General features: G+C 43.3%; 1 protein-coding gene across 4 annotated transcripts in view; it reads left to right on the top strand.

Annotated features, from left to right (window-relative positions):
- The window catches only part of Sntg2 (syntrophin gamma 2), a 206,040-nt gene that overhangs the window by 137,256 nt on the left and 54,156 nt on the right, over nt 1-14,628 (top strand). For all 4 annotated transcript variants that reach the window (XM_051144464.1, XM_051144472.1, XM_051144490.1 and 1 more), the window contains 2 exons: nt 5,059-5,178; nt 13,384-13,455. In XM_051144464.1, coding sequence (XP_051000421.1) covers nt 5,059-5,178; nt 13,384-13,455 — 192 coding nt within the window. The remainder of the gene's footprint in view (nt 1-5,058; nt 5,179-13,383; nt 13,456-14,628) is intronic.

The raw sequence follows: 14,628 nt of genomic DNA, 5'->3' as shown, positions 1-14,628 counted from the left end.
ATTTTATATACTGACTTCTAAATAAAAGTTACTACTTTCAATATTTCATAAATTAATCATCAACTGTTTTGTTTTACATAGCTTAATGAGGGGTTAGCTATTTTATGAGTAATACTTCCATAAATGTCTTCAAACTAGAATAGCATTCACTCTGTATCTTCTCACATTAAAATATTATATACCTGCTAAACTTTGCAGTTTGAAAATAAATTTCTTATAAGTGTTTCCATTAAAACACCTCCACTTGGTTCACGGGTAACAGTTTTCTCAATTTATCTGGTGCTGGTGAGAGGTAGAACTGAGTTTGTGTTGTTGTTTTTCACAAATGACTTGCTGTTTTTGAAATTGAATTCTATTAGCCCCTCAGAACCCTGAAGCATCTCTAAGAGTCTGTACTCGGGAAGTCAGCCCCCATCAAAGACGGCAGGAAGTGATGTGGTCCTTGCTCCTCAGCTCCTTCAGCCAGTCCAGTGGGGGCTACAGGGCTCTGCTGCCTGCTTTGGTCTCTAGGACCACAGGAGAGATTGTTCATGATAAACAAAGTGGAAACCACAGGTCTCCTGGAGTGGAGAGGCTAGTGAGTTCCAGGGAGCCACCGACAAGTGGTGTGTCCAGGACACGAATCTGGATTGCTTCAGGGAATGGTGGCGTTTGCAGGTGGATTCAATGTCTTGCCTACACAGAAAGAGTACTGGTCTATCACCCAAATACATTTCCTTTACTTTGGAAATCACCTCTTCCTGTCACAGGATATCAGGGGCCTACAGTGAGATGACAGCTCTGGGGACTGCAGGTTCTTTGAGGAGCCCACAGGTGCTACATGGTTTACCTTTCACCTCAGAGGCATGAGCTTGCTCTGATGATTCAACCACGTGTCACACTTGGCTGACATGACATTAGACTTACCCTGCTTGGCCAGCTATGACCTTTTGTTGCAGAAATGTCGAACAAACTGGTACCTGGGCCTCAATTTCTTCATCTGTACAGCAAAACAAAGTCATGTTGGGCAATTCAAATCTGAAGTTTTATTTTCTGTGATTTTATTTATGCATACTTTTGCTTCTGGACTTAAATTTCTAAGAGCTATTGCAGAGGCCGTGGAGACGTGGACTTACTGGCTTGCTCCTCATGGCTTGTTCAGCCTGCTTTATTATAGAACCAGGACCACAAGCCCAGGGGTGTCACCAAGCACAATGGGCTAGACCCTCTCCCATCAATCGCTAGTTAAGACAGTGCTCTAGAAACTTGCCTGCAGCCGATTTTATGGAGGCATTTTAAAAATTAAGTTTCCCCCCCCTCTCAGACAACTTCAGCACCTGTCAAGTTGACATAAAACTGTGCAGCATAGCATCTAACAGCTGCTAACACTGAAATAAAAAGGAAAAAAGGTACAAAAGAAGCCGGTACAAAAAGCACAGAGCGTAGATTCTTAGACCTGGATTTAACATTATAAATTGTTGCTCAAAGTGGAGGACTGTTATCTAAAGCAAAGAGCAAGCTGGGCTGAGGAGATGCCTTCGTTTGTAAGGTGCTTGCCTTGCAAGCATAAACACATGAGTTTGGTCCCCAAAACCTACATTAAAAAAAAAAAAAAGCCAAGCATGGTGAATTGTGTTTATATTGCAGCATTAAAGAGGCAGAGGCCAAAAGACACCTCCCACCCACCCCCGCTGATCACTGGCCAGCCAGTCTGGTCTTAGTGAATTCCAGACCAATGAGGGACCCTTTTTAAAAAAACAAAAAGATGGACAGCCCTGAGTAATGACACCCATTGTTGACTTTTGACCTGCGTGCACACACTTCCATGTGCACGTGCGCGCGCGCATGCACACACACACACACACCATAAACCTAATGACAATAAGCACAAAGTATGAACTCTCTCAGCAAAGTGAGAGCCAAAGTGCGTTCACCCCAATACAACTACAAACACCTTTATTTCCAAAATAAATTTCTTCTAAAATTTCTAACTTAGACTTCAATTCAGGGAGCTGGCAATGCCTTGACTTGATTGACACTCCAAGGATAGTGTAAGTAGCAGAGGAAACTGGCTTTTCAGGCAGAAGACAAAACAGGTGTGTAGTCACAATCTGGTGTAGGCTTTACCAAGTATCCACACTGAGCCAGCAAAAGCCAGGAGTTTGCACGGAAACGATAGCGGAAGAGAGAGATGTGAGAATGTACTGCTCTGTGGAGGTGGTGAAGCCCTGGGTCCCCAGTTAATTATGCCGCATAATACCATCAGGCCAGCATTCGTGAAAGTGTCATGTACACTTCTTACAACATGCAGCAAGTCATTAAAACATCCATAATGTAAGAGATAAGATTAGCTACCCGTAGATTATTTATGAACTAGCTACGCATGCATTAAAAAGATTCACAAGGCAGCCAGTGCTCTGAATAGTGGCAATGCTATAACTTCTGTGCTAGCTAGGCAGAATTAAATTACACATGGGATTTAATTAAGTTCATATCCAGCTAATTGGCGAGTCACAGTCTCACTAACCTGAGCTGTCACCGTGGCTAGAGCAGCAGCGTCTTGGCCACTCCTCATATGGAACTCTTGTTGAATTATGTGCCTGGCATGGTACTGATCAAGTGCGGAGAGACCAGCATCACCCAGGCACCGATGGAGTGAAGGGCAGAGCAGTCAAGGAGAGGCAAATGCTGGTTACAGCACTTCCAGAGGCAGCTCTGGGTTCCCAGCTAATATCTGTAGCTCTCACGACCCATGGTGGCCCTCAAATGAACTGGAATCCGAGGGTAGTTCAGCCTTGTCTGAATTCTGCTGCTGAGGGAAGGTAAAGATCACAGCGTTTCTGCGTCAGCCGGGAATCCCGAACCCACACCTGCAGCCTTGACTTGCCGTCCAGCTCTCCACAGTGCCCGTTCGTCTCCTGTGGGCTTGCGTTTATCTATACTCATTAACGCACCTGTGAGTGTCAGCGTCCTCTCTTCTGTGGCTGTGCGCCACATACCTACTCAGAGCTCAGTGCTATGTATATGGCCATATGAAGAGGAAGAAGACAGAAGACCCTACTGCTATCGCGCTTTCTATCTGGAATGTCGCCAAATCCAGGAGACACTCAAGAAGGACAGAAATTTCAGCAGTTTCCTCACAGTACGAATACCATTTTGCTTCTGTCTGCAGACTGTGCCAGGGGCGTTTCTAAGACTGGTATTAAACTCATATAGTTATGAGATACTGTGGGTTCTATTTCCATTCATAATAGTGCCCAACTGTATTAAAGGCATCCCAAGTTACACATGAAATTTTTGAAATAATATTATTGTCACCTTATCTTATCACATTGAGATGACTCACTTTGGAACACGTGTAAGACAGAGTTAAGGCTGGGGAATAGCTCAGCTGGTGAGATGCTTGCCTCACAGGCCGTAGAGATTCATTCACGTAGCTGGTAAGAAGTAAACTTGACATTGTGTACGTGCTTATAACCCACTGGGCTTCAGAGACAGGTAGAATCCTAGGGCTTGCATGCTAGTCAGTCTACCAGACTTGACTTCTAAGCCAGTCTGAAACCATGTCTCAAAAACCCAAGGAAGATAGAGCCTGAGAAATGACCAGCCCAGAGAGTCTACTGGACTTTACATGCACGCATAAACACAAGCACTGCACACCCTTGAATATCCATGTGCGTTGCTTAAATATGTGTATGCAAATTCTAATAAACTGCAAACTTACAGATCGGATTGGCAGTTATTTGTATTCAATATATATTCAGCCAATGCTACTATTCTCCAGAGCCTGTCTTGCTTGTATTTTATCTGCCAGCTGACATCTTGACCTCAAGGGCAGGTCTGTCACATGTGAGAGTGAATATTGCCGGGAGCTGGGGGATAAACGTTGATGCAGGGCTGCTCTTCTTCAGCCTATAGGGATTGCTAGTGAGCTTTCTGCCCCTGTCCTAAAATGCTGGACACAAGGCCCTCAGCCCTGAAAGACCCTGGGAAATGTGGTTGAAATAGTCCATACGATATATCATTAAAAGTGCTGAGAAGCCAGACATGGTGGGGCATGCCTTTAAGCACAGCACTGGGGAGACAGAAGCAGGCAGATCTCTATGAGGTTGAGGCCAAGATGGTTGACACAGCAAGTACTGGCACAACCAGGACTACAGAGTAAGACCCTGCTAAAAAATAGTGAAAGAAAGTGGGGGCAGTTGGGAACTCTATCTTAGTTTAGGATTTTCTTGAATACGGATTTATTTGTTTGTTTGTTTGTTTATTAGCTAATTGGTTTTCCTTGAAATGGCAAAATGGAGAGATGAGAAAATTAAACTGAAGTTACTCATAACATTTACTACAAAGTATGTGTCATCTCTAAGTTTTGGTAGTATGAGGGTTGTTCTTTCCCATGGTGACATCCCTCACTGAGTTCTCAGATTGCATCACTATTCCCATTACACGCCTGAGCCACATTCTGATACTATAGTTTACGTTTCGTGTAAGGAGACTGAAACTATCTGAGTTGTAGGAATCTTGTGTTTTGTATTATCTTCCGGGTTAGAGAGTTACCTCTAAGGAAAGCCTATATCATTTTTTTACATTGTATGATGCTATATATGGTTATTACATATAATATATATTACTATATATGATACATATATACTAAGTATAATTAGCTATTTTTCCATCTATATAAGAGAGTCAGGAGTACTAACTCCTCATAGAGTGTGATTCAACACTGCACTTCTGCCCTTTGGGTTGTGGTCCTTTTTACCTTTAATAGCTGAGCCATCTCTCCAGCCCTACTGTAGCACCACATTTTAAAGAAATACAAGAAGCCCACAGCTCAGCTGCTGTGTAGCACCTTACCCTACAAAGGTCTGAGTATTTGCCACAAATTGCCTTATACATCTATCCTGCCTACTTGAGTTAGAACTTGAAGATTTACCCGGACTTCTTTGATCTCCCCCATTTCTGGGCATGCTGTGCTGAAGTCAGGGAACCTAGCATGTTGAGTGCGGCTAGTAGTGTGCTCTTGGGATGTTCTCATTAAGGTTTGGCTTAGTTTAATGTTGCAGTTTCCCTCTGCAGGTGGTGCACATGGGCTGGGTAAATGAGCGGCTCCAAGGTGCCACCGACAACTCTCAGACCTTCGGATCCAAGTTCTTGGCCCTAAAGGGACCATCGTTCTACATTTTCAGCAGTCCTCCGGTAAGGGTGCCTCTACATCTGGTGGGTGCAGGGGCCTGTTCCTGTAGCTATTCATGTGAGACGGGCAGCAGATAGAGTGGGCCCTGGAAGAAGGCAGAGGCAGCTGGGTATCCGTGGCCTTCCCTAGACATCAGTGGTTAGGATGCACAAGTGACCTACTTTGAACTCATAAAGGATCCGTGTCTGTCTTTCAGTTCAGCCAGTAGGATGCGGCTGTAGCATTTTGTGCTTCAAATATATCAGCTGGTGCGGAGGTGGGATGCAGACAACTCTTGGGTTGAGTTATGTGGTTCAAGAACACAAAATGCAGTGAAAGCAAAACACAGCCCCACTCTTTAGATATTTCCCACTAAATGTCTGAGTAATAAAATCTCCAGAGCTATTCCTTTGTCACGTGGTTTCCAGGTTTGATTAAAGCGAACAGCCTGCTTTACTGGGACTCATCAAATAAATGTAAGAATGGGTGCTGCTGTTCTATAGGCCTGCTTTCCACTTCCTACCCACACCAGTCTCAGGCTGAGCAAATGGGTTGTAAGCGCTCTGCTTAAAAACTCACATTTTTTTTTTCTTTTCCTTTTGGGAATATGACCACCATAACTGCAAACAAGCTAGTTTCACGTCTCTGAGAAGTCAGAATCCACACAAATAGTAACATAAACTTCTACCATTAATAGGAGATAAAAATAACACAAATGCTTGGAACAATTTTATATTTGCAGAAGCTGCACCCTTAACTCAGCTTCCCTTGGGGTGTGCATCCTGTATAAAATGAAAAGCTAAGGCTGGGAAATATCCTCACTAACGAACACTGCTAGCTTCACTGGTTTTCTCAGGAATGAGTTTCTCTTTCCCCAGGACCAGATTAGGAAAACAATATGTCTAATTACAAGTTTGATTTTTTACTTTAAAACATATTATGTTGTAAACTTACTCTATTACAATCACCTACATTTTTGCATACACACTGATTAAATTCTTCTGAAAGTAAACTAATGTTCGTTAAAGTTGCTAAATTAATTTATATGGTTTTTGTCTACCAGAGTAAGTGAATATTTTTGAGTAGCCTTAAAGCCTTCGCTCATACTCAGCTATGATACAGGAATAGGGATGTCAGCATCATACAGGAAATATCAACACTGGGGACCACATGAGCATGTTGACCATCTGTCTGAATCTTTTATTGTGATGGTGTTGCATGCTTCCCCTAGGCCTGGGGAGTTACCTTCTTCCCTGTGGTAATTATGCTGAAAGATATAAAATGGTGAAGGCTGTGTGATGCATGAATAAACATTTCTTCCAATGTCAATCCCAGTTTCATTTGGACAGCCCTTATGTCTTCTATAGTTTTCAATTCTCTGATGTCACTGCTATCCCTGTGAAATGATAATAAAGCCACAGCTGGTCAGGAGGTGAGGTGACTTACACAGACACTCTCTGATGGGTGAATGGTCACTGGCTGGGTAATCACTTATGTAGGAAGACAGTAAAACTCTACAGCTGTACTCAGTGAATTAGAAATATCATAAAACTCCCTAAACGGGATATAAAAGGAAAAAAACAATCCTTTGGATATTTTTAGGTAGGGGCAGCTAGCAAGTTTCAAAAGCATTTTGTGCTTTAAGCCCTCAAATCAACATGAAGCAACTTCCAGGAGGAAACAGAAGATGTTCCCAAATGTTGGACTCTAAGAGAGGGAAAGAGGATGTATGGAGGAAGCCTATCCACACTCTTGGCCAAGTACACTGGCCCCATCAGACAACGGCTCCACTTAGCAGGAAGGTCCAGGACAAAAGCTATCATAGGGTAGGGCAGTGTGATGGCAGCTATGATGTCCAGCTGCCACCATACTGCCCAGCCAGCTGCACCAGTGCAAGTAGACATAACAGCTGTTTCCCTTTCTAATGAAGGGCAGCAAAGGACAGGGGTTAGAGCTAATTTGTGAGTAATTTGAAAGCCTTAATTCCATAGTGTACAGCATCAACAAGAAGTAAAAACAAAAGTTTAAAACACAACAGCTTTGAAGCCGGACCATCAAAGCAGGGTTTTCATATTTCAATGCCCATCTGTTTCTAGAGACAGAGACAGACTTGCAGTGCACTCTAAGATGGACAGCCTTTTTTTACTAAATCAAGATGGAAAAAAGCTGAAAGCAGCCTAGACAACGTGTTAAGCAGAAAGATAAAATTTTACCTTACATAATAGAATAGTGTTGGACAAAATGAAATGTTTCAAACAATCCATCTTTTGTCCACAATAAGCAAAGTATATTTTAAACCAAGATAGGAAAGATTGTATGGTACAATGAAGAAGAATGATTCCATGTCTCAGTGGAATTGGCTGCAGGTTAATAACTTGAAGTTACAGGTTCTCTTCATAATTGTTCCGCTTACCAGCCAGGTACATGGGGCAACTTATTTACATTCTTTATCCAACAATTTCCCCAGTCATATGTCAGAGATAATAACACTTGACTGGAACATCCCACTGGGCTGCAGTGAACACAAGGTGGCTTTCTTATGTGAGTAAATTTGAAGACTCTGAAGCACATAAAATTCGAAAGACAAAAGTCATGCTTTAAATATTAGACAGCTTTTTGTTGCCATAGCAATGCACACAATATGGCAAGGGAATTTATACCTAAATATTTATATATGTTTCCTGGGCCTTGGATTTATATTTTGGCATTGCTAGTAATTTCCAATAACAGTCTTCACTTTGCACAAATTTAAAGCATTATGTTTTAATAAATATATTATTATTTATTTAATCTTTCATGAAGTTTGAAGCTCCTGGATAAGAGATAAGCCATTAATGACTTACAGAGCATCCAGTGTCAGGTTCCCCAGTGCGTGAGCCCAGCAGTGCTCATGGTACCCTCAGATGCAAAGATCTGAGTTCTAGATGGGAGCTCCAAAGTCACTCATCTCTAAGTAGGGGACATACCCATCTCTCCATAGCATAGACCTCATCTCACGAAAGTCAGCACATCCCCTCTAGAGGAAGGAGATGGGGGTCTCCTGTGCCAGGAGTTTGAAGCTACACAAGTGACTTCTGGGGAGGAGAAACTCTGCAAATGGTCCTCAATGGTTGTCACTAGCTTCCCTGAAGTGGTTACAGAATGCCCAGCCCTCATCCCAAGGGACAGTTAGAAGCATTTAGGAAAGGTAGACAATGCAGAAAAGTCAAAATATTCACTTAGCTGTGGTTCTCAACATATCTTGTCTGAGTTTTGAAATGGAATCTGGAAGGAGCTAAAGTTTCTCATTACAGAAAATTTAGGAAGAGTTAAAACATAATGCCCTTCATTCAAAGATGCTTGGTTTCTGTACGCCTTTGGGGAGAGGGTGGGTGTGGGGAAGGTATGGGGGCTAGCAGCCTTTACAGTGAGGTGTCCTGCTGAGGAAGAAGTAGGGTCTAGCATGGAATGCACCTCACCATCCATTCTCCGCCCTCCATCGCCGAGACCCTCAGCCCCACTCCTTCACTCTGTTCACCTTCATTGATAGAATATTTATTTCTGACTTGCAAATAGGAATGTAAAAGGTGATGCTTCAGCTAGTCATGTTTTCAAACATCATTAAAATGTGTTAAAACCAAGGTTGTGAAATCGCTTCAACAGCATCATGCAGCATTAGTGTATAAATTTTGTCGTGAGGGCCCTTGTGCCTGCAGGAAGTGTTAGCAGTGATTTGAAGAATGTCAATTAGGCAGATAGTTTCTATCATTTGGAAAAGTTTATCTGGAAAGAACTGAATTATGTTAAACCTGCAGATGAGGATATAGCCAATATGGGACTGCCGAGTCATTCTGATATGACCTGTATCCCACAGTAACCATAAAAGATACCAATATAGTGTATCTTATAGTCCAAGATGTCTGCTCTACAGAAAGCCACATAAGGCCAGACAGCTAAGAAAGTCATCAAGTGCCATTGTTTGGAGGAGCAAGATTGTCACATGATTTAGAAATCTTTAGCTCGGCTCACATGAATGCCTCTTTGTGGACCTCTCCGCAGGCACTTTTCAGGAGACCTGAAGAGGTTGGCTTAGCCTCTGCTTGTCTTGACTCTGCATCACCAGGCGAAGTCACTGTCAGGGCCAGTGACTGCCATGTGAAGCCACTTCCTAGAGAAGCTAGCTAGATGATAGCTCAGCGGGTGGAGCTGAGCACTCCTTCTCTGTTTGCATCTCATGCCTTCCCTGAGAGAAGCACCATGGAAGCAGCTTCGTAGCAGAAAACAAGTTGTGCTTGCAGTACAAGGGACACTTCCACTTAAGGAAATGACATCATAGAGAACCTCATTTGCAAAGCCAGCAATTCTCTTGTAAAGAGAGCAATAATTAAATGCATATCTGCCTGTAAATACAGTAGTTTTATCCCTTCAGTCTTCCTTTCCTTCTCAAAAGCTTGGGGGGGGTCTCAGTGTTCCCTCACAAATTCAGCAGAGGGGAGGAACACTGTGGCCGTGCAGCTTTAGAGCAGTGGGCACTAAGGATTAGTTCTGGGGTCACCTGAGAATCTAGCATTCACGGGTGTCAAGAGAAGCTGAGGGGGTCACCTCACTTGCCCCACTAGAGTTTTTCCCGATGCACTAATGCCAATTTACTTAGAAATTAAAACCCAGGTCACTGGGCTTCATCTGAAACACAGACAGGGCTAAGGACCTCTGTCCTGGAGAGCTTGGCAGATGCAGCAGCTGTACTCAAGACATCAACCCTGGGCACTAAGGTGGAAACTTCAGAGTCCCCACGACCTTCACTTTTGTCACAGCACTGTTGACCAGGAAGATCTGAGACCCTGAACTTCACACTTATATTCTGGTTGTGAATATTTAAATAATATCTGTCAAATAGCTGCTCATGTCAGCTGTTTCCTACTTGAGCCATGTGGATATCGGGATATGTACCTAAACGATTCACAAACGGTTGTTATGTTAAGAATTCAGGATTCACAGCCAGGCTCGACAGCTATATATAACTAATAAAAAGTAAGACGGGCATTTTTACTATGTTGCTCCTCCCAATCCATGAGCATGGGAGATCTTTCCATCTTCTCATATCTATCTTTAGTTTCTTTCTTCAGAGACTTGAAGGGTTTTTTTTTTTTTTTTTCATACAAATCTTTCACTTGTTTGGTTAGAATTACATCAAGATATTTCACATTATTGTGGCTGTTGAGAAGGGAGTAGTTTCCCTAAGTTCTCTCTCAGCCTATTTGTCATTTATATATAGGAGGGCTACTGTTTTTTGGTTTTTTTTTTTTTTAATTAATCTTGTATCCAGCCACTTTGCTAAAGGTGTTTATCAGCTGCAGGAGTTCTTTGGGGGAATTCTGGGCATCACTTATATACACTATCATATCATTTTCCTGGCTGGCACACAGAGGAAGTGGAAGCAGGCTATCCGGATGAGACCTGATAGGCTGTGGTTGTATGGTGGGGGAGGAGGTCTCCTTCTGCCAGAAGTCTAAGGGAGGGGAATAGGGCAGAAGAGGGAGGGGGTGGGAATGGGAAGACACAGAGAGGGGATAACAATTGGGATATAAGCTGAATAGATTATAATCAATTTTTTAAAAAGGAAAGAAAAAAGTGAAAACCTGCAGATGTGACAGATATTTTCATGATAATCTTCTGCAAGGAGCAACTGAAAGACTCCTCCTGTTTGCTTTTCTACTGGGGTAGAAGCATCCACACCACAGCCATGTGGGGAAGGGCTGCTGGACAGGCTAGAACCAGACTGGCTGCGAGCTATCAAGTCTGACTACTGGTTCAGCTCACACTCCTCTCTGCACAGGTTGCCTGTGCCCTCACCCAGGGCCTGCTGGGTAGCAGACCAGGGTGCACTAGGTGAGCAAAACCCAACAGTGTTAGATGAGTGAAAGGTGAAAGCTCAAGTACGTGGCTACTGAGGCTCTTCTCCGGATATGAGGAGAGACTTCACGTCTGAGTCTCTGCGAAGCCTGCAAGAGACCATGGAATCCAGGCCACCTGAGGGAAGGGAACAAAGAGAAAGAGCTGTTTTTTTTAAGCAGTCTGATTTTAAAGAGTCATAGGTTTACAGAAAAAGCAGGAGATAGAGGGCAGCCACATTGCCCCCTGGCTCCCCCATTTGGGTCATTCTGCCTCTGTGTGACATGTTGTTATAACAGAGGAATCAATGTTAAGAGATTGTCAGTAACCAAAGTCTTTGAGGCCTGCTGTGACTTCCAGCAATGCTCAGGTGGTGCATTTGCCCCAAGTCCATTGATGAAGTGTTTCTCCTCAGAAGTCTGAGTGTTTTCTATCTCATCTCTATCTCTGGACAAGGTTTCTCCCCTGAATCCATCACAGTGACTGAGATGAGGAGCGACAGGCCATGATCTATGCATAACACAAGCTGGGAGCATCAGTGGCATGACCTCCCCGTAGGGACAGTAAGAGAAAAGGAACTTGAGTAACCAGACAATACCCTGAGTCCAGCAGAGGGAGGCCTGGAGTTGGCCAACAGTAAGAAGCACTACCTCTCCCTCCCTTACCTTAGAACATAGAAGGGAGGCTATTCTGCCATCTGCTGATGACGAGCTGATAATGAAGATGCCTTGGATGCAACAGGGTACCAGGACATGACGACCACAATGTGATAATCATGGCACTGTTAGAATGATTAAGATGTAACCGCAGTCTAAAATGTCCAGCACAAAGGTCAGGCTTACAAACATGATGAACCTACACACTGAAATTCTGAGCTACCATTCATATTTTGTTTCCGAAGAAAAAAAATAACAACATGGGGAAAAAGCTTCTTTTACAAACTACTTTTTGAAAAGGCAAAATTATGAATATGTATGACGCATAGTTAAACATCACATCCGCTGCTAAGGGAGCGTGTCTCTGAATCGTGTATTCAATCATTTTCTGTTTTAATTCTCTCATAATAATCAGCGCTTCTCTAATGGGAAAGTTGAGCATGCTGCCTGCCCATGTGTGACTTATTTTTGTGCAGTAATACCAATGGCCCTGAGGCTCTACCCTGAGGAGCGTCTGCATCTCCCTGGCTCAGGTGAACAGGACTATAGGACAGGAAGACAGGGGCAGCTCAGGCTCAGTGGGCATTGTCTTTGAGTTAGGGCAGTGCTGTCTTGGGTACCCGGAGCATCTTGGCGTTGGGGAGGGGTGCGAAAATCGTAGAGGTTTTGAATCTGAATGACACAGCAAAGACTACCATCTGCCAAGTCCAGAAGCCATGCCAAGCCCAAGTGTTGATCCAAAGCCAAGTTTCATGTTAACACTTTTATCCTACTTGCTTTGTATTAAGCTTTAATTTTTCAAATATTTGTTATTATTATTGTTCCGTTCCAGAGGCAGAGAGCTGTCTCTGGAGCAATGACAAGTTAAATGGTAACATATCAATGTGGTTTCCATGTCAAATTTACTGTTAGCCAGGGCTCTGGCATCAGTGGCTTTGTGTCTAAGTACCTTGGCAGCATTTTTGTGTGGTGGGATGATTGCTAGGAAGCCACCAGCTGATGAAACACATGTGGATTCAGCATCTCAAGCCAGCACAGAAAACCCCTATTCAAGTTTACTGACTGGAAGACTAAGTGCATGGTCAACAGAAGAGACTGTTGAGAATTGTATATATCTTTACCAGAAACATTTGAATTCAGAAGTCATATGTGTGAGTGTAAAGTATAAATCATAACACATCATCCAAAATGTAATAGTTATGAGCTATGGTATGCCAAACTGACAAAAAAAACATATTAAAGTAAGTTGATTAGGTAAATTTTCTATTCATTTCTGAAGCATAAAAGTCCAGGAAGTTTAGTGCCAAGGAACTGAGGAGCAGTCAACAGTGTGTCTGCTTGATTGTCACACTGATCCATCTCACGTCCATACTCATCTTACATTTTCTGCATTTTAACTGAAATTTAATTGAGTTAAACCTGCATTTAAACTAAAATTACCGCCTAGGAGTATAACTTTCTCATATTACCAGTTTGGTCTCAATAAAGTGTTCTTTGTATTCATGTGTTTGCGTTGCACACCAGGGCAAGACACAGAATCAGAAGCCACAACAGACTGTAAGGTGCATTGTCAGCCAGGGCAAGGGAAGTTGAGCATCTAAGTCAAGACATGTAGGATTATTCCACACTGGTAACTGCTTGAATACTTAGCTGAAGCAGCTTCCTCTTCCTGCACAAATGTGTCTTGTTTGCCTCCCTCAGGTAAGCACACTGGATTGGGGACGAGCAGAACGTGCCTATAACCTCTGTGAGGTGCTGTTTAAAGTTCACAAGGTAGGTATCCTTGGCAATTGATGCTTTGTAGAGATAAGATGCCCTTCAGAGTGGGAGGGGCAATATGGCCATTGAGGGATATTTTGAGATCATAAGATGGCTTGAACCTTTCTTGTTCCACTAGCTCTTCCAGGCCAGTGATGTTGCCATGCTATTGCTTATTGAGGTGATGGATGGATGGTGGCTGAATGATGAAAAGATGGGTGGGTGTTTAGATGGATGGATGGACAGATGGATGGATGGATGGATAGATAGATGGGTGAGGGGGTGTGTATGCATGTTTCTGTGTGTTTGTGGGTGCCCACACCCTTTAATTTGCAGAGACAAGGAGAGTATATAGGTGTCTTGTTCTTTGCACCTTATTCCCTTAAAGCAGGGTGTCCACTGAACCTGGAGGTAGACTGACTGCAAGCTCTTGCAATCCTCCTCTCTTGCCCCTAACTGCACTGGGATTCCTGATACAGAGTCATCCTGGCTTTTCCCCAGGTGCTGAGGACTTGAACTCAGGTCCTCATGCTTGTGGAGCAATAACTCTTCTCTGCAACTCTGGTGCCTCACATTTGACCATGTCCCCTGGAGGGGGAGACCTGGTGGCACTCAGAGGAAGGACAGCAGGTTACCAAGAAGAGACTTGATACCCTATGAGCATATACAGGGGGAGGAAATCCCCCTCAGGAACAGTCATAGGGGAGGGGAATAAGGGAAAAATGGGAGGGAGGGAAGAATGGGAGGATACAAGGGATGGGATAACCATTGAGATGTAACAAGAATAAATTAATAAAAAAAAAGAAAAAGAAAAAAAACTCTTCTCTGCTAAGCCACCATCTCAGCCCTGTTGAGAATTATTTTAGTAATCAAATTCAAATTTGTGACCTGGACTGGGCAGACCAGAAAAAGAAGTAAGGCAATTCCATCCGATGAGAGGAAAGTATTCAAAATTAAGGAAGAGGGAGGGTTACCCACAGCGGTCACATAAAGCTGTCAGATTGTCCAATGTATTTAACAGTTCTGATGTAGTGGAGCCATAGCCAGGATGTCAGTCTCCCCAAACTGGAAGGTGTCATCACTGACAAGGACTCAGTGTAAGGGACATCTGTCTGTTTCCACTGTAGTACTGACATGCTGAGAATATGAATGGAATCCATAAATACAGAGCCCACCAAGGTGAGCCAC

The sequence above is a fragment of the Acomys russatus genome, chromosome 1, assembly GCF_903995435.1.
Source record: "Acomys russatus chromosome 1, mAcoRus1.1, whole genome shotgun sequence".
NCBI lineage: Eukaryota > Metazoa > Chordata > Mammalia > Rodentia > Muridae > Acomys > Acomys russatus.
The sequence above is the reverse complement of the archived record's forward strand: the minus strand, read 5'-3'. Positions and strand labels throughout refer to the sequence as shown.